The 26,814-nt window shown below is 44.2% G+C and overlaps 1 protein-coding gene across 2 annotated transcripts in view; it reads left to right on the top strand.

Annotated features, from left to right (window-relative positions):
- Positions 1–26,814, top strand: part of LCP1 (lymphocyte cytosolic protein 1) — a 52,727-nt gene that overhangs the window by 13,769 nt on the left and 12,144 nt on the right. The window contains exons 1-7 of one of the 2 annotated variants that reach the window (XM_076363703.1): positions 5,990–6,183; positions 18,973–19,063; positions 20,847–20,998; positions 21,736–21,865; positions 23,162–23,294; positions 23,882–23,963; positions 25,935–26,100. In XM_076363703.1, coding sequence (XP_076219818.1) covers positions 18,997–19,063; positions 20,847–20,998; positions 21,736–21,865; positions 23,162–23,294; positions 23,882–23,963; positions 25,935–26,100 — 730 coding nt within the window. In that variant the 5' untranslated portion in view covers positions 5,990–6,183; positions 18,973–18,996. Of the gene's footprint in view, positions 1–5,989; positions 6,184–18,972; positions 19,064–20,846; positions 20,999–21,735; positions 21,866–23,161; positions 23,295–23,881; positions 23,964–25,934; positions 26,101–26,814 lie in introns of those variants that run through there. The other variant, XM_076363711.1, reaches the window with a different exon arrangement.

Genomic DNA, 26,814 nt, shown 5'->3' with positions numbered 1-26,814 from the left:
GCCAAGTCAGGGTCTAACCAAAACTCCAGTTTTCGTAGGAGTGCAAAAAACCCCCAAAACATGAGAGCCAGTATTGTTGCAACAGCCTCCGCCAGTGACACTTCTAGACCCGTATCCTTCTGGAAACGGGTTTATCAGATGGTGGAGTCACTGCCGGTCTCTGTTCGAGACGTGGGATTTGGGCACTTTCCCGGGAAAGCCAGGGGCGCGTGCCCTCCTCTCACTGCAGTCGACCCCGGGGGTAGGCTGTGGGCCGTGGCTGCTCGGTCGGCTAATAGTGGCGAGGCTTTCCCAACCTCTTCTCTCCTCACCACCAAGTAAAACCTAAGATTAGCTCATGCACCGTTATTAATATTTCACTAGTACTCCCTGTTGCAGCAAATGGATGGTTCTGCTCAATAATTCATGGCTGGGCGTAGCCTATTAAATTTGTAGTGGGGTGTACACTTTCATGTTATTTATTTATCATTGCTTTCATTTTACAGGGTTTTTCCCCTGCTGTTTCTTTTTTCACTTGCTTAAATGCCTCTCCTTCAAAGTTCAGACTGCTTACAGGAAATTAATGTTGTTCCTTACGCCTTTGAAGTAAGGCTAAGCTCTTACTCTAAGGGCCTGGGACTGGGCCATAAGAAAAACTTTCAGACACACTCAGCCACTTCAGTGCAGGAGATCTCTTTGAAGCAAAGGACTTTGGGACTTCAGTACCAAGTCTGACAGCCCAAAATTCATCCCTGGCCTCAGAGCTGTCTGCTTTTGGTTTCACAGGGATGTTTGGCTCCTTCTGCTGAGGGAACAACCTGCTCCAAGACCAGCGATTGACCGTTGCCCTGTCTCCTCCTCTGCCAGCAGGCACTGTTCTCTCCTAGGCCCCTGCACGTATGTTTTGGGGAGCGTAAATCTTTCTAGGCTGGTTGTAGGTTGTACTTCCTGCTTAGGAGTGATCTGTTGCTTTGCTTTGTGGAAACAGTCTATTCATAGATTATTTGATCTTTGTGGCTCATCTTGATTACTAAATAAGACAGCCTGTCTGTGAAACCAAAAAAAAAGATTTCCTTAGAAGACTCAAAGACAGGTTTTCAGAGTTAAAGGTTTGGAAACCGAAAGCTGCGCAAGCATGTAAAATCATAAACCAGTCTCCCAGCCTAGGTTTAACTGGACATTATCCTCCTCGCCATTCCTGTGCCCAGCTCCAGGAGAAAGGGTGACGTTTGGAGAGCCACTGCTTCTCAGAATAACCCCACCAAAAACACGCTTTTCAGTATGAGACAACTTCTTTTTACATGCCTCTATCTTCAGACATGCCAGTATACAAGCCTAGATGTCCGTCCCAGCCCAAGTGTAAATGCCTTTTTGCTGATTTGCACCAGAGCTTGCCAGCTCTGCTATGTGGTAGAGGTTTCCCTTCATTTTCTTCACACCCGTGTAGGCATGGGCCATCACCCTCCATGCTACCTTCTCCCTCCTCCTCTGGTTCCACGCAGCAGCTGTGCAAGGCGCCGCTGGGAATGCTGATACAGGAGGTCCATGGGGATCGGTGGGTCCTGGCATGGAGGGTGGTGGTTGCATGGGGGTTGGAGATCCCATATGTCTCAGGGAGGGAGAGCATGGTGGCAGACTCCAGCTGGAGGTGAAGTCCTGAAGGGGTAGGTCTGCCCCACTCCTTCCTGCATGAACAGATTGAGGCAAAGAGTGAGATGCTCTTGTTGCACCAACAGATATTTCATGATATCATGATTCTACCCCCAAATGACCCCAGTATCTGTGTTGTGACAGGTTCAACGGGATCACCCACCATTGCTTTGCATTCTCAAGGCTTTTTCTGGCAGATGTAATGCAGGAAGAATACAGCGTAAAAGGTACTATTTTCACATGCATTCTGCCAAGCCCCCAGTCTTTAGTGTTCTCTCTCCTGCAGAGATCACACGTGGCATTTCAGGATACATTGCTAACATAGACAGTCCCAGCAGTGGGTCAAATTACCTCCCCCCACCTGAGCACATGCCATCAGAGTGATGACTCTTGCTTCACAAGGACTCATTTACCTTTCAACAGCATTTAAGTTCTCGGGGTCCATTTTCAGAAACAAGGAAGGCATTTCAGTACCTAAATCACTAATGGCTACAGGAAGTGTCACTGACTTTAATAGGAACAAGAACAGGGTCACATGGAATAAAGGTGTGATTCAGATTGCATCAAACTGTAGTGGGAATTAGATCGGGTCCTCTGAACTTATATAAGAGCAAGATATTTCTTTAAATGAGATAACTTTTAAATAATTTCCATTAATTTTGATTTGCCCTAGTTTTTCATGGACCAGGAGGTTCCCCTCAAAGGGTTCATTTAAAATTGTGCTGTCATTAAAACAAAGATACTTTGCAAGGTCCACAGGAAGCTTCCACTGTGAGCTTGGAAGATCTGTGCTGCTGTCCCCGCTCTGCTCCCCACCACGCTCTTCCCATCCTGTGTATGTTCTTGGATGGAAGATGTACACAACCCATGACTGTATCAGCAGTGGCAAGGAAGGCGTTGCATTATACAAATGTGATTTTGCAAAATAATAGCTTTTGGAGAAACTCATTCCCTGAAGCAGAAGCAGCCAGCAGGAAGGCAAAGGTCTTGGGAGACTGCAGTGGGCAGTTAGTTACAAACGCAAGAGCCAAGAGGTGGTCATGCCAGAAAAGGCCACCGCAGGAATACCCTTCCCTAGTTACCACAAGGAAACTGTTCCCCTACAGCAGACCCCAACTCCCTCCTCGCTTGGGGATCCCTGCAAACCCCCTCCGGGCTGCCAGACCACAATGCTGCCAAGTAAGATGAAGCTGCTGTACGCTCTTCTTAGGCAGATGCCCCAGTTCCTCCGAATGTAATTCCCATTCATTGGCGGAAATGGGATCAATGGTTCCTGCAGGCTTTATGGGTTGCCGCTTGTCTTGCTAAGAAATAGCCGAGCTTGATGACGGGAGAAAGTGGCACTTCCTGAGGCTCCCCAAGGCACCTGGGGCTGAAGGGGAAGAAGGTGAGAGCTCGTTGGCAGGCGAGGAGGCGGGAGTGAATGCATGCTGCTGCTCAGAGCTGGGGGGCTGACGCAGAGGCAGAGGATAGCCAAGGCTGCGGGAGAGGAGGAGAAAAGCCGTGGAAGGGTTTGAAGCCTGCGTGACACGGTCTGGCTGACCAGCAGTGAAGCCTGGCTGCGTTGCACGGGCAGCAGGATGAGAGTGTCAGCGTTGCAAAAGGTGCGTGGAAAGAAAGGTCCTTCAGGCACAGGGACGATAAGGGGCAAGGCTTTTGAAGTATTTTAGTGGTGACAACAGAAAGGAAAGGGTTGTTTTTGACCTGTTCAGCTGTGGCTCAGGGGCATGATCTGTTTATAATTATAGTCCTCCCTCTTTGAGTGATTGGACACAGTGCATGTTAATTTATGGTACTTAATTTGTAGATAATCATCTTAGCTGTTTCCTAATGTCTTTGCCTGTAACTGGAGGAACACCCCTCTCTAAGTCTTCTACCTTTCATGCAAGTAAATCTCAAAGTAGCTGCGTTGGGATTTTGGCCCTAAGACTGGAGCTGTAGGTCAAGTCTATTATTTTTCTAATGCGGGACAGTAATGGACATTTAACTCAGTATCACGGTGCATCCTATCATAACACCAGCTAGCCTGTTGCTAACCATAAGCATACATTATTGCAAAATACAAGCTATTTATATTGAAGAGTTTATATTGAAGAGTTTATATTGAAGAGTCACTTCTAGGAAATCGATACTATAATGATTGCCTGCAGTATCCTGCCCCGTGTAAAAAATTACGTTAGAGAGATCATTGTCATATAATCATACATTGTCAGCAGTGCCACAAGCGAACATCACACAGGTACAAATTAACCAGGTACAGGTAGGAGTTAACTATTGCACCGTACCAGTTAAATGTATTTCAGTGCTGCCCAATAAAATTGTTATTTGTGTGATGCTTCAAGGATGCACAGTGCAGAATTTAAATAGTGCGTTGTCATGACAGGACTTCAGCTGGGGTTGTGTGTAAAGACTACTTAAGTTTAATAATGTTTGGTGAGATGGCATTATTAGGTATACACAGCGACATTCCAGTAGGTCTTGAAATAAGGCAGGAAAAGGGAAAGGGATTCATGGTCCACATGGCAAATAGATCAAAATCTTTTGTTTACACTTGCCTTATAAATCCATCGTACTTTAAATCTCATCCCCGCTGTCTTTGTATTTCTAAGCTTGTTTGAGCACTGTTTTAGCACAGCTGGTGCCTATTGGTATGTACTGGTATGAATCAGTGCTGTGTACCGATGACACAGTATTGAGCTCAGTCTAAGTGAGATGAATATAAAATATCATATGCTAGGGTGGAAAATCTAAGTAAGTCCCTCACCTACCTTCTGCATAAGCTATAATAACTCAAGAGAGGGTGTTAAGAGTGCTTAGCAAACATCTCTGATAAGGAAACACCCACCCTTAGTTTTCCTGTGCAAGTAAGATGTTAGATTTAAGGCATGCATCCATTTGGTGCCCTCTTCCCTATCTCAGAAAAGGTATTGCAGCATTCAAGGAGATGTCATGGAGAGCAACGGAAATAATTAAGGATTTGAAAAAGGTCTGTAAGAAAAAAAGTTGGGGCAAACCATCAGGCTGGTGTTAAATACCCTAGAAAACAAAGAAGAGGAGCCATGGCACAGTCTATCAAATAATGAAATACCATAGGGGAGGTATTTTTCTAATAGAAGGAAGTAATAAAAAATGCCTGGAACATGTTTCAATGTAATTCTGAATACAGTGAATGTACGTGTGCTTCAAGGATGGATCTTAACTACAGGGATTTGTTCATGAGAAGGTTTTCCTGAAGCTCTCTACATCAGGATGTGGCTGATGGTCCAGCTGGTCTGATGAGCCGTGAATAACAGCTTTTTCATTAAAGCCATTCAGTTTGGTTATTTTTTCAGCTGCCTGTTTTCAGAGGTAAAAGTCAGAACAGAAGTTGTTAAAAAAGCTGAAGGATGATTCTTCAGCCTGTGGAAAGTGGTGGGAATTTTGCTGTTAAGGCAGGACATTTCTTAAAATCCCCGTGGGGTTGATGAATCACTTTTATCTATTGAAGCTGTGTTTTCAGTTCTGTTAAGGCTTCTTCAGCACTGTGTCATCAGGGTTGAAAGACAGCTAATATTTGCATCCATCAAGCACTTTTACGCTTGACCCTCAGTGTAGCTGGGAACCGTGTCCTTGAAATCGGTGTCAGTTGTGAGGCGACATGAGGAGCACTGTGTCCTGTTTGAGGCTCTTCTGTACAAGAAAGGCTTTGACAAACTGTAGAGAGCCACCAGGATGGTCATGGGCTGGAGCACACAAGGTCCAAGAAGAGGCGGAGAAGTCTGGACTTGTTCAGCCTGGAGAGGAGAGGGCTGAGAGGGATCTTCTTGGTGTCTACACCTACCTAATTGGAGCTTATAGAGAAGATGGAGCCAGCCTTTTGTCAGAGGTGCACACTGAGAATAAAAAGGTCACAAGTTGCATCAAGGGAAATTCCAACCACACGCAAGGAAAAAAAGTTTTCACAGCAAGGACAGTCAAACGTTGGCACAGGTTGCCCAGAGATGCTGAGGAGTCTCCATCCCTGGAGACACCGCCCCGAGCACCCCAGCCTGACTTTGCAGCCAGCCCTGCGTTGAGTGCAGGGTAGGACTGCAGACCTTGTCGTTCTGCGGGTCTAAAATGTGGCTGCGTTTAATCACCGAAGAGAGAAGGTGTTTTGTGCGTGCATGCATGTGCTTAGTGAGAGAGAACGGAACCAAAGAGGGGTAAAACTCAGAGGAAGTGGTACACACCAGTGGACCTATTGTAGGAGTAATGATGAGGTGAAGAGGGAGACCGGAGAAGGGTAAATTTCCTTATAAAGACAAAATGCATTTCACTATGACGTTTTGTCACCAGTCACTTCCCTCTCTGCGCTCAGTCTTGGGCTTGCAGTCTTGGGCTTGACTAGTTGCTCTGCAGAAAAGGAAGGTTTTCCTAGTCACACAGCAACCTGTTTTGACATACTACTTCGCAGTTCCCCAACCTACAAAAAGGTTGGGGTTTTTTTTTTAAAGAAGTTCTCCCCTTTCCATTGGATTTGCAGCTGTCGAGCAGTTGCTCCGGCAGTTTGGACCCACCGCTTGAGCCCAGGAGGTAAGATCACAGCACCTGCTGTTTTTTTAGCAAGCCACCCTCATTGCACGTACGAGCAGTTTAACTGCACAGGAAATTGTGGTCACCATGAAAAAGCAGTGCAGGTTCTGTATTAGCATGAAGCATTTTCCAATTGTCTTGTGCATGGCGTTTCTACTGACCTTCAGGAAAGTGTTTGATGGATTTAATTGGGCAGAGTGGTCTTTGACTGAGTAGAGTAGTGGTCTTGGAATTTGTATTTGCTGGCATTTCGTTAGTTTGGCAGGGTATGATAAAGTAAGAAGCCGTTATTTAGATGGCACAGTGAATCCTTGTAAGAGGGTAATTCTAATTCCAGTGATGAAAAACACTGATTCATAAAGCTAATGTATTTTGGCCCGTATTGTTTACAATACACTCTGCTGCCTGTTAGGACATTTGTACTAGGCTTTTATAAATGTAATTTTGCTCTCCAGAGAATAAATCAAACTGATTCATGATGGAGCCTGATTGTAGTAGGGACTTCTGCTTTAAAAATGGTGATATGTGGTGGTCCTAACATTATATTTGCCTTTTAAGATCTCGACTGTTGAAGCTGGTCAGTCTTGTCCCTTGTCTTCTTTGGGATTTCAGCTCAGGCTGTAGATGAACTGTGACTTGCAAAGGTCTACAGACATTTTAGGCGGTAGTATTGTGAACAGGAACCTTCGGGCTTCACTTTTTGCTCTGTAAGAGCAGTAGACTTGCTGTTTTTGTCAGACAGTGGTTTCCTCAGCATGAACATTTGGTTTGAACACTGTCTGTACAACTGATTCTTAAGCCTGTGAGTAACTTGACTTTTCAAGCAAATGGGACCTCAGGTCTTTTTTAGTGTAGCCAAAGTCACAGACAATGTTGGCCGGCTGACCCCTCACTGCTGCAGATATCAAGTGAAGATGATTTCTAGCAAATGGCAGGCAAGATTGTGCAATCAGAAGTGCAGATGGGTGCTCAGCAGATGGCTGTTTGATAATCTTGATAAAAGTAGATCACGCCCTGAAACCTCTCATGTAGAGAAACTCCAGCATATATTACCTTCATCCCCTCTTGCTTGTCACGCAGGAGCGGTTTGCCCTCCCAAGATGGGGCCAGAGGGTCTGCGGGGGGTCAGGGATGGGGCTGGGCAAACTCTCCTGAGCAGACAGGAGATGTGGAAACCCCCTCTGTGGTGGGAAACTCCATCGAGGAGGGATGCTAGAACCAGGAGGGACAGCGAAGTAGGTGACTGCCTGCTGGTAAGAAGAGTGGGGATTTCTGCTTCAATCCTGGCCATGAGGTCCAGATTTACTCAGCTCAGAAGCTGAAGACAGTGCTTACACAGTAGGTCAAAAAAAGGCGTTATGTTACTGGTTTTGAATCTGCTTCCTCAACTGAAATCAAGTGAGGGTTTGGACTGAATACTGTTATGGTTATAAAATGTTTGAGATCCTATATGAAACTCATTGCACTTAAACAGGTCTAGTGCTGTTGCTTCTCTCTCCCTGCTCGCAGAACATACCATGCACTCCATCGTGCCGTATTATGCTACCAATTTTTTTTTAATCCTGTTTCCTTCTGATTTCAGTCATGAGCAGCTTAAAATGCAGCTGTGTAGCATGGAGCAGAGCTATCTTGATAGAAATCCTACAGTAACAGTCATCAACCTTTTATTTTTTCTAAAGTATGAAAGAACTTTAGAAGGAGGTTGAGTAAAGGAAAGAAGGAGATGGGGGAGATCAGGGGAGTGCAGTGCATTCAGAAATGTAGCTGATTTTCATACTCTCAGCCCTTTCATGCAAAACAGCAGACTCCAGTGAAATGCTGATACAAAATGTAAAATATTTATCAAAATGAAAAATATTTATGAAAAAAAATGAAACAGCATTTAGGATACTGAAACCAGCTGTGCTGCAAGATGGAGTAGGGGGCTCTGCATTGGTCGCTCTGTGCATCTTTGCAGTTATCAGAGGGGAAAGCTGCAGGACAGGAATAAATCACCGCCCCTGGGTGAGACAAGCGGGGTGTCCCAGACATGGAGGCAGTGCCTGCAAGGAGGAAGGTGGTGCGCTGCCACGAGGGGTGCCTGGCAGTGGGGGCTCAGGGACCACACCATAAGGCCAAATTATTCTTCAGAGGAAAGGGGCACAAGAGGACTGTGCCTCCTGCTGCTGCAGTTCGTGCTTTGGTTCCCCATTGCACACTCGGAGACTCTACAGCTCCCAGCGTGGCACCACTGCAGGAGGGTGTCCCAAGCAGCAGGACAGCCTGTAAGGAGGGCTATGTTCAGATGTGCTCTCTGTTTTCTGGTCTGGTTTGGTGGGTGGAAGGGCCTGATCACTCAGGGGCTTGCTAAGCCCCTGTGAATCCCTGCTGAAATCAGTGAGGAGTCCTGCAAAACTGAGAACGGAATACAGCTCCCAGCATGGGAGCAATAGCAACAGATTCATAAATCCAGGTGGAATCAGTCAAATGCAAATATACATTTGCATCTAAAAATAATATAGCCACCTCCTTTCTACAGCTGGAACATGTTTTTAATATTTTCCATGCACAGAGGAACTGTTTTCCTGCTAACAAGCTGGAAACACAGGCCACGTTCTCCTTTTCTTGTATCAGATACTGGGCTTTCACAGGACATTTGGGACTGAGTCAGTACTTCGTGACCTGACCTTCTGCCATTGGGCTGCAGTATGATGACTAGAATCATAGAATCATAGAATCATTAAGGTTGGAAAAGACCTCTAAGACCATCGAGTCCAACCGTCAACCCAACACCACCATGCCCACTAAACCATGTCCCTAAGCGCCGCATCTACTCATCTTTAAATACCTCCAGGGATGGGGACTCCACCACTTCCCTGGGCAGCCTGGTCCAATGTTTAACCACTCTTTCAGTAAAGAAATTTTTCCTTATATCCAATCTAAACCTCCCCTGGAGCAACTTGAGGCCATTTCCTCTCGTCCTATCGCTTGTTACTTGGGAGAAGAGACCGACACCCACCTCGGTACAACCTCCTTTCAGGGAGTTGTAGAGAGCGATGAGGTCTCCCCTCAGCCTCCTTTTCTCCAGGCTAAACAACCCCAGTTCCCTCAGCCGTTCCTCATAAGACTTGTTCTCCAGACCCCTCACCAGCCTCGTTGCCCTTCTCTGGACACGCTCCAGCACCTCAATGTCCTTCTTGTAGTGAGGGGCCCAAAACTGAACACAGTATTTGAGGTGCGGCCTCACCAGTGCCGAGTACAGGGGCACGATCACTTCCCTACTCCTGCTGGCCACACTATTTCTGATACAGGCCAGGATGCCATTGGCCTTCTTGGCCGCCTGGGCACACTGCCAGCTCATGTTCAGCCGGCTGTCGACCAGCACCCCCAGGTCCTTTTCCGACAGGCAGCTTTCCAGCCACTCTTCCCCAGGCCTGTAGCGCTGCATGGGGTTGTTGTGGCTGAAGTGCAGGACCCGGCACTTGGCCTTGTTGAACCTCATACAATTGGTCTGGGCCCATTGATCCAGCCTGTCCAGATCCCTCTGCAGAGCCTTCCTGCCCTCGAGCAGATCAACACTCCCGCCCAACACTCCCCCACTACCTCACAGGAACAGGAAGAGAGGCTTTTATCTATCTGCCCCAGGGTTTTGTGTCCCATCTGCCACCCCGGCCGTGATGGGGCAGAGGTGGGGTAACTCCTCGTACCTGTATCCAAAGCAGCCCCTGTAGATGCTCTCCTCTTCCCCCACCTTAGTTAGCAAAGGTGGAACTGGGTGGGGCAGGGCTTTCCTTGCCAAATAGGACATCTGCTGAATGACTGAAGATGTTTGTCAATTTAGCTTGGTTTGAAAACCAGCTTTGGCCAAAAAAAAAAAAAAGAAGAAAAAAAATCACTGGAAAGCATTTGAGAATCAAAATGTTCCTTTTTCTATGGAAAAATGTTTTCATTGAAAAGCTAGCTAGCTTGTGTTGGTAAAGGGATAGAAAACATAAGTGACCTAACAAAAAACGTAGTGTACTGGATCAATTTTTTCTTCTTAAAAAATATTCTACAGACTTTGATTGAAAAATAATATGCACATATATGCTGTCTCCCTGGTATGATGTATCTGACAGATAAAAGACACATAAGGAGAGTATTTATGGGTTCACAGCTCTGCTTCTTCAATATCTTAATTTCCTTGAAGGATTAGCACTCCCTGCCACTGAGGGAGTGGGAAAGAGATCTCCATTTCTCTACAAGCTCTGTGGATTTTCCCTTCCTAAGCCCTGTTGACTCGTATTTGATTTAGGACTCAGGCATCGCATTGACAAATGAGGTCCTTTATAAAACGGAACATTAAGAAAATGACTCATGGACATCACCATGTTGCTTTCTGTCTTTTCTCTGTGTTTCTTCAAATTGTATACAAAATAAAATACGTGAAGTGCAACAGCTTAACAATTCCAGTGCCTGCATACACAGTGAGATTTTGCTGTTGCAGGCACCAGTCTTTTAAAATGCCTTTGAGGCAAAGAGTGTCATTTATTGTGGGCTAAACTGTGAATCTTTATCACATACCTGGGAGGAACTATTTGCCATAACTTCAGAAAGACTCCTCTCTGTATTTTGTATGCTGATTTAAACAGCAAGATCCCACCCAGGTTGACGGTACTGTAATATCTGAGTTACACATTGCTAATAGAGCCAAGTATGTTTCTGTCTACTTTAGGATTTAAAATTTAACTCAGCATCTTTGAGGAAATTAGAAAAAGCTCTTATCCATGTGTGTATCTATAGCTATTTAAATAGGGAAATAGTCATATCACTAAGTGCATGGCTTGAAAAATGAACTTTTGTCCTGGTTTCTGCTGGGAATGAGTTAATTTCCTTCCTAGTAGCTGGTACAGGGCTGTGTTTTGGATTCAGTATGAGAATAATGTTGATAACGCACCGATGTTTTAGTTGTTGCTAAGTAGTGCTTGCACTAGTCAAGGACTTTTCAGCTTCCCATGCTCTACCGACTGAGAAGGCTGGAGGTGCACAAGAAGCTGGGAGGGGGCACAGCCAGGACAGCTGACCCAAACTGGCCAAAGGGACATTCCATACCATGTGCCGTCATGCTCAGTACATAAACTGGGGGAAAGCTGGCCAGGGGGGCCGCTGCTCGGGGACTGGCTGGGCATTGGTTGGTGGGTGGTGAGCAATTGCATTGTGCATCACTGGCTTTGTATATTCTATTATTCTTATTATTTTATTTAATTTCAATTATTAAACTGTTTTTATCTCAACCCATGAGTTTTCTCACTTTTACTCTTCCGATTCTCTCCCCCATCCCACCAGAGGGGGGGGGGAGTGAGCGAGCGGCTGTGTGGTGCTCAGTCACCGGCTGGGGTTAAACCACAACTCTTTTTTCATGAACCTCCTCGCCTGTTCAAAGATGCTGCAATTCTTCATGCTTCTTCAATGATTTTCAAAGTTGTTGTGCAAGACATGCATCTAATTGACACGTGGTTCAAAACCTGATGGTATTTGCTGATGCTGTTGGTCATGGTGAGTAGCTGGCTACCTGAATAACTCACCAGCAAGGAAGAGACATATGGATTCTAGTTTTTATCTTACATCATTAGCAGACAAAAACCTATCACAAAAAAATGTCCACGCATCTGTCTGGAAGCTGTGATGCCAAACAAGAATAAAGGACATGGATGGGATTGTTTGTTTGTCTAAGATGGCTGGATACCCTAGAGCCATTGCTGCAAATTATCACTGCTCCAAACTGGCAATAAGGCTGGGGAAATTTAGTGTTAACGCCACTATCCTACTTTGCTGGGGGTGCACTATGGATCGCCCTGCTAGTGCAGGGATACAAGCACATTATTTTGATCAGAACTGCAAGAATAACAGCAGATAATAATAAATATATGAGAGAGAAGCACGATAATAGCAAGTATGCTGAGAATATGAAGTTTAATTGGGAGATAAACTATTCTGGATTATGCAAAAGAATATGTTTGGCTGATTGCCAACAAGATGGCTTTGCCTGTTGCATTTTAGCTGAAGGTCTTTTTTGCCAATGAGCACAAGATGAAACTTTAAAATTGAGGAACTTCTAGGTCACGCTGTTGTGGTTATAGCATTAATTCTCCTTTCAACATAAGATCCACTAAATAATTTCTCTTTTTCTCACCCTTTAGTGAGAATGAAAATGACAAAAACATGTCTCCAGAAGGAAAATATTTACCAGAGCCTAACTCATAAATCTTCTCCTTTCTTGTCTCCTCCTTAGCCCTTCTGTACTGTACAAAATAAGCTAACTGAGACATATAATTTGAACAGAAATGCATATGGATATATGGACTTATGTGTGGGACCTTATGAGAGAAATGTAGAGGGAAATATGTCTGGGGAGGAATATCCTATTAGGGATATTCTGATGAGTGACCAGGAACAAGGAGGGCCCCAAAGGTGCAAGAAGTATGGGACAAAGATCAAATATGCTCAAGATCCTCCCTTTTCCCTTATATTTTTCTGGCCTGCAAGATGCTTCAGATCTATCACAAGAGTTTCTGCACAATTCTGGGGCCACTTCTCTTATTCTTGCCTGCTGGCAGCACTGTCGAGGGTGGGCTGTGCATTGAGGGAGGATTGCTGGTGGTGCCTGTTGGAAATCAGCTGGGAAAGAAAGGCTAATGCAGAAAAGAGGAGGTATTCCCCAACCCTTATGGAAAGCCTGACATTTGGAAATTGAATTTGTGGATGAGACAAGAAAGAGAAAAGAAAAGGAACTGGAGCTGTGAGCTCTGATAAAGTTAAAGGTAGAGTTTTGTGTGGTGGGGGACACAGTCTTACATTGCCCCATGCAATTCTAATAGCTGTATTTTGCAACAGCTGTTGTTTCATCATTTTCAGAAAAAATAAACAAATTTGATGAGAAGATGGCAGAAGAAATAGGGAAATTTATATGACAGGGAACACACGTGCATTCCTTTATCTGATCACTCTCCAACACCTTAGAGGGGTTATCGTATTATTAACAAAGTACTAGCGCGTTAACAAAATAAAGCCCTGGTGGCAGAAAGTGAGTAAATATTAGTAATTTATTCAACTTTCTTGGCACCAAATTCACAGTTAAGTAATTCCTGATGACTTAAATATGTGTTTGTGAAATACAATGTTGCCCCATGAAATTTGCTTTTTTGCTTTGGGGGAAGGTGCAACTTTATGTCTAGCTGTAAAGTGTGGTTTCACATCTTCAAGGTTTTCATTGCCTTGCCTGCAGTAAAGCTTAAACACCAGAGAAGTGGAGGAAAATATGAAACAAGGTAACCATTTAATATAAGTCATGGAAACCTTTAGGTTTTAATGGCTTTGCCATTTATTATTTATATTGCATGATGGGTGCACACTTTGCCAAGTAATACATAACCAGGCAGCTTCTCAGACTACAGCTTCAAAATCGAAAGAGATGAAAGAACATCAATGTTGTCGTGTTTCAGTTTAGCAGTAATGTTCAGGTTTGAGATTATTTTAGTTCTTCCTTTATATTCCAGACTGAAAATAGTTTGTTATTAGATCTCTTAAAACACCAGTGTGATCGTAGGTTCTTCTGAGGTTAAGGTCAAATAAAAGGAGGCTTTACAGCATGGCTGTAATGTATTGGTTTGGAAATGACAGCAGAAAAGGGAACGCTTCATAGAGGCTCTTTGAATATCAGTTTGTTACGATTCTCAGCTGCTTAGGTGAGACAATTTTCTCTTTTTTTACATTAACCTGTAACTCAACAGTCTTCTGGGGAGGAAGGAGTGTATTTGCACAACTTTATTTTTGCTTTTGCAATAGCGGGTTTATGCTGTTTGGCAAACGAGAATGAAGTGTCACTTCCAGGCAATGTGTAATCCGGATGTCCTGACGCCATCCGAAGCTCAGTCTGTCTCAAGGAGTGTTTTATTTTCCTTCTGAATTTTTATTACCTTCCATTTCTTTCTTGTTGGCAGTTCCACTGTCTTTCTTGCTCTGACCCGTGGAGCTGTCTTCCCCTTCTCAGCGTCCTGCCTCCACATCCAAGCATGTGCTGACTTTCGTCTTGTTCTCTCTAAGGAACTTCAGTTCTTTCACTGATCTTTGATCACACCAGGTTCATGGTCCTTCCTCCCAGCTGCTGCTGACCTTCAAAATCTCATTTCTGCTGATAGCTAAGCTTTTGTTTGCATTCGTTCTTTCTCTAACTCCCCTCCCTCTTGCCATGCCCCGCTCCTGCCCAGTGTTCCTCTTTGCTTCTTGCCATACATCTCTGTGCTCAAAGCCATCGCCTGGTTCTCATCAGCTGATTTTCCCTTTGCTCCTCCCTCAGCTCCTCAACAGCTATTCAAAGAAGCTCTTCCAACTAGTTCATATTGCCACATGTTCTCCTTCGCTGTTATACATATATATTGTGGCATTTTTTTCTCTGCATCTGTCTTGTCGTACTGATTTTACAAATGGTTTGGGGCAGAGCAGTGCACCATATGCTTACAATGCCTTGTGGATTATCAGTAACTGAATTATTCACCTAGGGTGTTGGATGCCCTCTTGATGGGATGCCTGAGGTATTTTCACTTTGCGTTGAGGATGGTGAAGCACTGGAAGTGTTTCACCCCTAGAAGCAAATGACTCTGCTCTTGGTTGATAAAAATCAGAAGAAAAATATTGGGTCTGACCTCCCATACCATTATCCAGAAGCATTTTACATTTCTGTGTGCCTGAAGATAATAATTTACTTTTAATTATCTAAGCAAAATAGGCAGTTTATATACTGAAAAGTAGCTTTTAAAAAGTGGATTAGCTCCTTTTTGCTGTGTGTTGCTAAAGCGTTGGACTTTCACTCTCTTGATTTCCCTATGTTTTGTTTTACTACTTGAACAATTTCAGAAATGACAGCAATTTTTAATTGTGAATAACTCTGAAACATTTAGTCTGAAAATTCTGGGTTTGGTTATTTGCATGTAAACTTGAGGGCTTTCACACACTATGCAGAGGGCTTCTGGCTACAGCTGACAGGCTGAAAGCAAGAGATACCAAGGGACTGAAAATGCAGAAGAAACTCAGTTGTGTGTTGCAGCAGGCAGTGATGATAACTCCATCGCCCGAGTACAACTACTCCTCGGGTGATCAAGGACTAGTTCTCACACTCAGTGCAGAGATTCATCTGATTTCTCGGCTAAGCGTAGCCACCTTTACAAAAGAGTAGGTAAATTTGACCTAAAAGAGACGTCAGAAGGGTTCATAGCAGCAAAACCCTTCATCCTATTATGTATTATTAGCATACATGTAAATGTATGCACTATTAATAGGATTCTCTGTATTTAACAGATCAGCTGGTTACTGATCAGAGGCCACAAATTCTTATGCAATCAAGAAAGGTCCAGTTTATGTTGGTGATAGTTTTTTCTCAAGGTTATAAAACTCTGCAAAAGTAATGTTACGGGCAACAACCTGTGGTGTTTCTTACCTGTTAAGCTCTAGAACAGTCTTAATGCTATTAAAAGTTGTCTTGCAAATTATATTGCTTGTTGAAATGACTGGACTGGAAGGGATGATCTTGCAGTGGAATATGGATTTTCTTGCTGATGATAGTGTGAGATTTTCACGTGTCCAGGTGCATTTTAGGTAATCCACATGTTGCAAAAACACACAGCATGCTACAGAAAAAGATTGGTAGTGAGGAATCAGAGGCAGGAAAGATACCAGGATGAAGGAGGAAGACTATGGATCTAATTTTACCCTAGCATACATAACCCATATTGCTAGCGGATCACAGGGATTTTTACAGGTAATCCTTGAAATTATGGTGGTTAGAATCACTTTTAATATTATATTAGTATTTCAGTAGCAATCACAAGCTCTGTTATGCAGAAAACTGCACATGGGTTCTTGTGCCCCAAGAGTGACTGTGTTATGGATTATGCTGCATTTCTCTACTTATGAAGGTTGGAGTGAGTGAACAGATTTTTCTCTGGAAACTGTCCTCACCCTAATATCACAGTGATGAGGCAGATAAAGGGTGCATGATACTACAGGGAGACAGCAGGCAAAAAGCCAACCACATGAGATTGCCTTTGGGCTATTTCAAAGCCATGTCCATAGTGGTTCTCACAGATACAAGCAATCAATGCATAAGTTCAGGAGAGTATTAAATCTGAAGCCCAGATAGGCTGTACACAACTCTGTGTCTTTGTAGAGGGCTATAGGAAATCCGTAATTTTTTAAATTATCCCTGTATATCAAAAAAAAAGTCGTGGCAGTCCGGTGAAGTTCCCACTGACTGGAAAAGGGGAAACATAACCCCCATTTTTAGAAAGGGAAAAAAGGAAGACCCGGGGAACTACAGGCCAATCAGCCTCATCTCTGTGCCTGGGAAGATCATGGAACAGATCCTCCTGGAAGCTATGCTAAGGCACATGGAGGACAGGAAGGAAATTCGAGACAGCCAGCATGGCTTCACGAAGGGCAAGTCCTGCCTGACCAACCTAGTGGCCTTCTATGATGGAGTGACTACAGCAGTGGACACGGGAAGGGCTACAGATGTCGTCTATCTGGACCTCTGTAAGGCCTTTGACACGGTCCCCCACAACATCCTTCTCTCTCAACTGGAGAGGTATGGATTTGATGGGTGGACTGTCCGGTGGGTGAGGAATTGGTTAGATGGTCGCATCCAGAGGGTAGTGGTCAACAGCTCAATGTCCAGATGGAGGTTGGTGACGAGTGGCGTCCCGCAAGGTTCCATACTGGGACCAGTACTGTTCAGTATCTTCATCAATGTCATAGACAGTGGGATCGAGTGCACCCTCAGAAAGTTTGCAGATGACACCAAGCTGAGTGGTGCAGTCAACACGCCAGAGGGATGGTATGCCATCCAGAGGGACCTGGACAAGCTCAAGAAGTGGGCCTGTGTGAACCTCATGAGGTTTAACAAGGCCAAGTGCAAGGTCCTGCACCTGGGTTGGGGCAACCCCTGGTATCAATACAGGCTGGGGGATGAAGGGATTGAGAGCAGCCCTGCCGAGAAGGACTTGGGGGTACTGGTGGATGAAAAGCTGGACGTGAGCTGGCAATGCGCGCTCGCAGCCCAGAAGGCCAATCGTATCCTGGGCTGCTTCAAAAGCAGCGTGGCCAGCAGGTCGAGGGAGGTGATTCCGCCCCTCTCCTCTGCTCTGGTGAGACCCCACCTGGAGTACTGCGTCCAGCTCTGGAGCCCTCAGCATAAGAAAGACATGGACCTGTTGGAGCAGGTCCAGAAGAGGGCCACAAAAATGGTCAGGGGGATGGAACACCTCTCCTGTGAAGAAAGGCTGAGAGAGTTGGGGTTGTTCAGCCTGGAGAAGAGAAGGCTTCAGGGAGACCTTCTTGCAGCCTATCAGTACTTAAAGGGGGCTTATAAAAAAGACGGGGGCAAACTTTTTAGCAGGGCCTGTTGCGACAGGACAAGGGGGAATGGCTTTAAACTAAAGGGGGATAGATTGAGACTAGATGTAAGGAAGAAATTTTTTACACTGAGGGTGGTGAAACACTGGCACAGGTTGCCCAGAGAGGTGGTGGATGCGCCATCCCTGGAAACCTTCAAGGTGAGGTTGGCCGGGGCTCTGAGCAACCTGATCTAGTTGAAGATGTCCCTGCCCACGGCAGGGGGGTTGGACTAGATGACCTTTAGAGGTCCCTTCCAACCCAAACTATTCTATGATTCTATAAAGTTTGGAATCCAAGCCTCCAGGATGCAATGTTAGTTTTAGTCTGGGAGTGAGGTATTTCTGATTTTTTTTTCCTCATTTGAACACTGTAGCTACAGCAACCACTTTCCAGGATCAACTCAGGTTTCCATTCTATTCTATTTAAATAGTTGCTTGGTTAATTAATACTTAAAGAGACATAGGACACTAGAGTCATTCTCACAAATATAGAATAATAGATAATCTTTCTCCTGAACAGTTTCCTCATGAATAGACGCAGGGGACAGTAGGTGCATGAAAAAGCAGAGGGGTATAATGTGCATCTTCTGGCAGTGTATTAAATGATGTGACAAACGGAAGTAAACTTTCCCTTTCTGATTATTAAGAAAGGTGCCTAGAAAAGGAAAGTCTAATCCTTCCTCCTGCTTTATACCTTTGATGAGAGGAAAGGCAGGAAAACTCCTTCCAGCCACCCATTCCTAGAGTGCCACCCAACCTCAGGCACTAACTTAGGTACCTTGAGGGGCAAGTCCCTGAACTCTCCTCATAGCCAGGAAGAGAAGTAGCCCTCTGGGGAGCCCGACCTGGTGCTCTGAACACCTTGTGAAGGAGCTTCTCTCCATCCATCCACCCCGTAAGGGTGACCAGCCTCCTCATTGGGTACCCAAAGGTAGGCGGTGCAAATATCCCCTGGGGCTCCGGCTCCAACCCAGAGCCCTGGGAGCAGACAGGGCTGCTGCTTCTCTGCCAGTGCTGTGGAAGAAGCACGTGGTGAATTGTGTTTCCAAAGGGGGAATAACAAGAACCAGCACAATTTTGTCCGCTTTCTCCATGAGAAGCAAAAGCTAGCAGAGGTAGGATTTAATTCAAATTAAATTAGTGTGAATAAAACTGTTGGGATTTTGAGCAGGGCCTGGCAAAACAACAGGAGGGACGTGGATTTACATCTCATGTACGCAGGATTTTACCCCTTCACTTGATTTCAGGATGCAGAGAGGAACTGGGTTTTCAGCTATGGGGAACTGCTCCAAGACTTTGAAAATCCAAGTGAAAACCCCTCTTTTTCATCACGATTACAAACCCAAAAAGGCACCAAATAAAAACAAGTGCTTTCTTCTTGCAGACCTGCTGCTCGCAGAAATAAGAAATGGCGTCCACAGCACACTTCTCGGAGGAGGAGGTGGCAGAGCTACGAGAGGCTTTCTGCAAAGTCGGTGGGTACAGCAAACAGGAAAGACGCTGCAGAAGTGTGAAGCCGTAGCAGGCTCTTTTTTCAGGTCCTGACCAGACGTGAGGAAACCAAGCTTACTCCAGCACTGATCTGCTGTGTCACAGAAACCACAGAAAGTCCTTTTTCTGCCACTGCAGACCTCCTAGATGAAACCCCATCAGCACACTGCAGAGCAATGGCCTCTTACTGGAGAGAGATGGCGGGGCAATAAGCAGCAGGGTTTATGAAATAACCTCAAAAGCTGTACAGAAAACCATGTTGGAAATACTCTCAAGTGTTTTCCTAAGAATATTGTTTATTTCTGGCAAATTGTTTGGAAGGCAAAAAATTTTTATTTTAATGTAAACTGAGTACTCCCTCTGGGGAGGAATAGTCTGGAGAGGACAAATGTGAAAATGGCTATAAAATTTGTAATCCCTTTACTATGATCTTTCAAGCCCTATATATTTTTAAAGTGTGTGTTTCCTTTCCAAGCCTTTAAATGTCTCATCTGATTTGTCTCCTTTAAAGTCATGCAGATCCATCACTGCCTACCCAAATCCTAAGGAAAATCCTTGTGTTTCTCAAAGCTCACTTAACTTTTATTAGCAGATCTGTCAGCCTCGCTGGATTATGTGTTAATCAGTTGTCCTTACTGCTTCAGGTGATGATTGTTTGATTTCTGAGCACACAGTAGTCCAGGCTGGCAATCTTAAACGTCTGGTCACTGTGTGTGCCCAGTGCACCTGATGCACTGGCAAGGCAAATGCTGGAAGGAAGCTCTCGTTGCTCTCCCAGACATTTCCCTCTCCAAGTCCAGATCCTTTTGTTGTATGACTTCAGAAATGGATAGGATGCTCTTTGCAATCTTCATTACCCTGTGCTACTGATGCTGAGAGCCGAGTGCCTTTTTGCTGCATGCAACAAGTGACTCACATCATTGCAACTTACTGCGCAGGAAATCGGCACATGCTTCTTTGAAATCAGCTCGGCCTCTCGGCTGGGGAAGAAAAGCCTGCAGATCAAGAAACACACAGATATATAAAAACCAAATATAAATACCTAACTCTGTCTCTATATATAACTATGTACATAACCATAGTCTTTTAACAGAAACTCTCCATGCAATAGATTAATTTTCCTTTTTTATTTGTGGAGATTTTCACAAACTGGTAGAAAAGAAAGGACTATTTAACCCGTATTGGTGATCTTCTCATAAAATCTGGCCCTGGATGTTTTAACAGGCTCAGCAGGACTATCTGTGTTAGCACCATCGCAGAGAAACACCCAAGTTTTTATTTTATGCATGACCATATGCAGTTCCAAGCCTCTAAACTCATGACTTCTGGTGATATTAGAAGCAGAAAACAGGCCAAAATCACATTCTATCTATGAATATATGCACATGTAAGGTGTAACTCTGTATTGCATTATCTCCATTTTCTTTAGCTGTTCTGTAGACAGGATACTCCCTCTATAAATCACTTACATGGTTGTCTATATGTAAACCTCGGAAAGTCAATTATATCCATCTAAACCTAGCTTTGTTAAGATATTACTGTATGTCTAAAACATGAAATCATCACTGTGAGTTTTTGCTTGTTAAATGGTGATTGTAATTTTTTCTTGGGTGTGAATGACACTGCAGTGGTTGAAAATACTGGATTTCAGGATAATCTTTATATATAATGTACACTTCCCCAGGTAAAATAAAAACAACAGCCTTTGTGTGCATAAAATTTCATTAGGCTGATGTAGAATCTAAATGTTTGCTTTAATCTTTACAGATATCAGTGGGAACGGCTTCATCCATGCCAACGATTTAACAGATGTGTTGAAGGCAGCCAATCTCCCTCTCCCAGGATATAAAGCCAGAGAACTCATTCAGAATTTGACAACTGCCGGGGATGGCAGGATCAGCTTTGATGAATTTATTTCAGTACGTAAGATGTTATTTATTTAGTAAGTAGGATGCAAGGCGGGATACTCACGGTGGTCCCCAGGGCACAGCAGAGGCACAAGCATAAGGACTCATGGGCACCTAGTTAATCCAAGGAGCCCCCTTGCTGGAAAAGATGAGAGCAGGAGGTAACTGAACTAGAAATCCTGCAATTAACTGGGACAAGTTACATGAATGCAGCTGCATATTGACAGACTTAATACCTTTCAGTTTGGTTGATGCAGCAGGATGAAGTTTTTCAGTTGTAAGTTGCAAAAATATTATGTTCTATGGTTACAAAAAATTTCAGCAGATTGAAACTGAAAACTTTATGGGGCATTTTTTCTGTTAAAAAGCTGCTTCTTTTTCTGATCTGAACTGGGAAAAAAGAAAATGCTAAAATAGTGGAATTTACCTTGGGATGGAGAAACAGAATTTTACTTATCTGAAACTGTTAAAGGCCCTCCTCCTGCACATCTTAGCTCTGTGGCTTCATACCATGTACATTTCTGTTACTTAGGTGATCTTTGTTCACTGCTTTGAAAATGTAAAAGCTGTGTATGATCCTGTTCTACCACAGCAGATACACAGATTTTACACAGAAACCCACTGAATAATACGCAAGCTGTACTTCCCTACGTATGAAGCAGAGAGGACATGTCTCCTGACCCAAGAGCTCACTGTTTTAGCTTGGTGTAATTCTCCAAAATTTTAAAATTGCCTCTTGTGCTTGAAAGATTTTCCAAAACCTGAAGAGTGATGACGTTGCTAAGTCGTTCCGAAAACAAATCAACAAAAAGGAGGGGATCTGTGCTATCGGTGGGACATCCGAGCAGTCCAGTGCTGGCACACAACACTCTTACTCAGGTAGGTACAGCTGTCCTATACTGATAGCAGCTAGGAACAAGTGTGCCCTTGGAGATCATCTGCACCTTGTCTTGGTGCAAACCGAGGTGCTCTGGCCTCGGTGAGCTTCGGCGGCTGCTCAGGCGAGGCTGGTGCAAGGCAAAGAGTTGTGAAGGTGACAAAGCACCGGAGCAGGGTCTTTGTGAAAAATAGCGTGAGCCGGTTTACTGGGGCGGACAGAACTGTGGCTATGGAAGGAAGCTCCAGCCAGCTTAGCTTTCCGTACTATAAAGGCATTGCATCTCTGCTGGAGAACAGCCTCCCGGCACAGCTGCAGCAGCACAAAGACTGGCCCGTTGCTGTCCCTGCTTATGGGTGAGGCAAGGCACAGGTTCCCCGCTGTTGCTAACCCATTTCCTTGTACATTTTACCAGTTCTCTGGTAGTCTTTCTGTAAACTCACCTGTAACCAAATGGTTCCTAACCTTTTTCCAAAGGGGGCATGACCCCATCAGGGCTCTTCTCCCAGCCTGTTTCTGCAAGTTGAAGGTTTGGGGCAGCCATGGTTGCTTCTGCTGCCTCCTGGGCACAGCCCACTGAAGCAGTTCCACAGGGAGGAGGTCCCACCCTTGGCTGTCTTATCCAGGGGCAGGGGTGGGGAACTTCTCTGGGGAAGAGAGAGTGGAGGATGCTTCCAAGGGCATCCTGAGCACAGATGACACCTCCTCTGAGCTACTGGGGGTGGTGTGAGCTGCTGCTGGTACAGGATAGCTACGTTACAGCCCTGTTGGACTACAGGGAACATTTGCCCATTACCCTCTGAATGCTCCTTGTCAGAGTCCAATACACCCTGGCCAGGCTCTTCTAGATATTCCACACGTGGAGAGTATAATGTACAATACAGAATTCACTTATTTGAACTTATTTGAAGTTACGTGGGATTTCGATTTAGCAGAGTGATACAACAGTGCATTCAAATTATGGTGCAAGTACAAATTACACTTAGCAGAGCATAGCAACTGCAACATACAGTTGAATCACGTGAACTTCATTACCAGTCTCTATAATATGCCCGCCCTCATGACACCGGGCAACCCCAGTCAGTGGGAAGGAGTATGGAAGGAGTATTAACCAGCTCAAGCCCATCGCTGTCTTCAGCTCATTTGCCTGCCTCCTCAAAGCCTTCTTCCCCTGTAGGCGTTAGTTGATCAGTCACACTGATGGGAGAGTCTTCTCCCCCAGGAGTTCTGCCTTTGTAAGTAAAATGATGGTAGAGGTATTGCACAGCAAACTGATGGGTTTGATGTTGTGTCCACAGAGGAAGAGAAGTATGCCTTTGTCAACTGGATTAATAAAGCCCTTGAGAAGGACCCTGACTGTAAACACGTGGTCCCGATGAATCCAGAAACAGATGACCTCTTCCAGGCAGTCGGTGATGGCATAGTGCTTTGGTAAATAATACCCATCTTTCTCACAAATGGGAACCATGAGTCTGCAGAAGCTCACATCTGTGCTTAAATGGAAGCTGCTGACTTTACATTAAGCTTATGAATCTTTGCAGATTCAGGGACTTAATAATGTTAGGTTTTTTGCTTCTTTTCTCTTTGAAAATATAAAGCTTCTTTCATGTTAAGTGAGAGTTTTTCTTTGCCTCCGGACCCTTGCAATAAGATGAAAATCAAGGAGTTTCTTGATTTTATTTTTGTCCGAGGGCTTTTGGGGGTTCACACGAAGCAGCACGAGATAGTGAGTGCTTTCACAGAAATTTTCTGCACAATAAAATTCTCGCACAACTTCACCTTGTGGCATTCTTGGCCTCACACCTATAGTACAATCTGCATGTGACCGAAAAGAACTGCTCAAGTATTGCGTGTGTGCCTGTGTGTGTACAAGTAAAAACAGAGGCTGACTATCTATATTCGTTCAGTAACTCTCCAGCTCTGTGACTTGTCCTACAGCATAGTGACAAAAGCTATATCGTATTTTGTGCGCACGTAGCTAGTAGTGTATTTCTTGTTGTTTTTTCTTTTATTTCCAGTAAGATGATCAACTTTTCAGTGCCAGATACCATTGATGAGAGAACAATCAACAAGAAGAAACTGACGCCCTTCACAATACAGGTACTAAAATGTAACAAGATTCTTTGCTTTTCCCCTTAGGATACTTTGATACTTAGAGCAAAGGCTGGAGATACCATGGTCCTGCCCAACACAATCAGGCAAAGCTGTTTGTGGCCCAGTGAGATGCTCAGGTCCACAGCATAAAAACATAAAGACTTATATTTCTGTTTCTTTCCAAACATATGAGCAATCTGACTAAGCAAACTGTGTTTGTATTTGCATTTAGCCCAATGTATAATGTTTACCAGTTCAAAGCTTTAGATACCTTTGTGGTAGGTGCCGTATGAATGCAAGTGCAACTAGATAATACGGTGACCAATTCCAGTTGGAGTAGCTCTCAGAGGGCTGAACCCCACATCCAAGGTGACACAGGCATGGCCATGGACTTGAATTCACAACTGCTGTGTTGCAGTCTAATGTCCTCACCAAAATATTAACTGTGATCCAGGAAGTACCATGGTGTGCAACATGCCTGAGATGGGGCCATAGCCTTTGACTGCCTTTTACAAGCCATGCTATTTCACCTTGAATACTGAATCCCTTCTTTATTTCTATTACGTGCATATGTATATGATTTAAAAATTGGACAAAAAAGCTAATTTTAACCTATTTAAAGTTTATTGTGTTTCTCACACAGCAGTATGTAGGGAGATATTTTTATATGAACAGCATCTATGTATCTGGGTACAGAACATAAATAGGTATATGGAATAGATATGAACCTAACCCAGTTTAGCCCTCAGCTACTCTGATTTGATGGAACATTAGCCAGGGTCAAGTAAGCTCAGAAGCCATTAAATTGGATTTTTATGCTGTATACCACATTTTTCAGTTCTAATCATTTTGGTCAGCAGCATAGCTTAGTGATGCAACTCAGATCAATCCTTGTCACACGTAGACATGATTTGATCAATATAGCTTCCACTTTAAGTTAACCCTTTTACAGCTGTCTGGTGGAGAAAAGCTACTTAATTTGAAATGCTCCAATTTTTCTAGCTTATGAGAATTTACACTATGTCTCTCTCTGCATTTTGTATCTAATCAAATCTCTCTGTCATGCCAGCAGTGATGAAATTCATGTGAAAAATTGTGAAGCTGTGTGATAAATTACATTTTCCAGGCTTCTTTGCCTGCTTTCCTTGCCCTCTGTTTACCAAGCCACCTTTTTGAATAGTGCAGACCTGTGGGTCAGATTTTCTTATACCCTTTGTTTTAAATGGGAATTAAGTGGTGAAGGAACATAACGTTCCTGAAACATCACTTTCTTTCTGCCCCTCACTGTGACTCACAGAATCCCTCTGCTTCCACTGAACACTCCCAAACCAGGACTCCATACTCCAATGTTAAAAAAAAAATATCCAGGCTTGACCAGTTCTGACCTTGGCTGAACTGCAAGGTTAAAAACTCAACAGGTTTATTCATACCAATTCCTGTGACTATGTGCTTTTTGTATACATTGCCAGCTAGCAACTTATTTGTATCTTAGGTGTTAGGGCTTTTGCATAGTGCTTAGGGAGAGCCGAGCCTGGAATATCTGCTGGTTGATTGGGTTGCAGCTCCCTTGTTCCTCCATGTGTGCAAGACTGAGTGGAGGAGAGCTTGCCCCATGCTGAAGCTAAGTCTGCACTTGAACATGTGCTTGTGCATTAGCTATAGGGAGAGCCTGGCTTTGATAACCAGGATTGAGCCAGGACATCACTGTGAATGCAGATGTATGCTCTGAGCTCCAATGCCTTGTGACATGGTGTCTTTCACCTTTGCCAAAGAGGTCCTTTCTGTCTTTGTGTTGGGACCCAGAACTTACCTGTAATCCCAGGAGATTCTGCGTTCCCCTGCTCCCTGTGGTCAGACGTACATAAATGCATTCACAGTGAAGCTGCTCACAGATTTCAGTCGTTTTGGCTGTGCTCCCTTCCTGTACCCTCAGCTCTCCAGCTACTGCATCATTCAGAAGTTCTCTTCTTTCCCTAGGAAAATCTGAACCTGGCCCTGAACTCTGCTTCAGCCATTGGGTGCCATGTTGTTAACATTGGAGCTGAAGACTTAAAAGAAGGGAAACCTTACCTGGTTTTGGGTCTTTTATGGCAAGTCATCAAAATTGGACTCTTTGCCGACATAGAGATCAGCAGGAACGAAGGTATGTGTGGCTTTTCATTTCAGTGCTCTACTGTTATCACTGAACAGTCTTTAGGATAAAGCTCTTTTAAAAAAATCCTTAATTCCATTTTTTCTTCAAGTATTTGTTGCCTGTCTTCTTGACTGCTTTAATTTCCCTTGCTCTTCACGAGTTCCAGCACTCCGAAGTCCAAGGCTGTGTGTGGGCTTGTATGTGCAGAGCCAATTTCATGCCCATTGGGTCAGGAATGATGGTCTACACTCAGGTATATTGGTGTTTTGGCACTAAATCTGGGATAAGGAAATGCTACACTGCATTCAGGAAGCTTTGCTCTTTTCTTGCACTTGATTGCCAAACATCTCTTTCTTTGTGAAATCAGAATTATAGAATCATAGAATAATTTAGGCTGGAAGGAACCTCTGGAGGTCCACCCTGGAGGTCCTCTGGTTCAGCCATCCAACGTACAGCAGTACCAGTCTCAAGGTTAGATGAAGTTGCTCAGGACCTTTTCCAGTGCTCTCTGGGCAGCCTGTTCCAGAGCCAACCACTCTTGCTGTGAAATTTTTTTTCTTATATCTAGTTGGAATTTCCCTTCCTGCACCTTGTGACTGTAACTTCTCATCCTTTAGCTGTGCATACTGGGAAAATACAGCTCTGGCCCCTCTATAATTGTTGAAGACAATACTTGTTCCCCTCTCAGACCTCTTTCCAGGCTAAACAAACCCAGTTTTCTCA

Source organism: Aptenodytes patagonicus, chromosome 1, assembly GCF_965638725.1.
Source record: "Aptenodytes patagonicus chromosome 1, bAptPat1.pri.cur, whole genome shotgun sequence".
NCBI lineage: Eukaryota > Metazoa > Chordata > Aves > Sphenisciformes > Spheniscidae > Aptenodytes > Aptenodytes patagonicus.
This window is presented reverse-complemented; position numbering and strand designations above follow the sequence as displayed.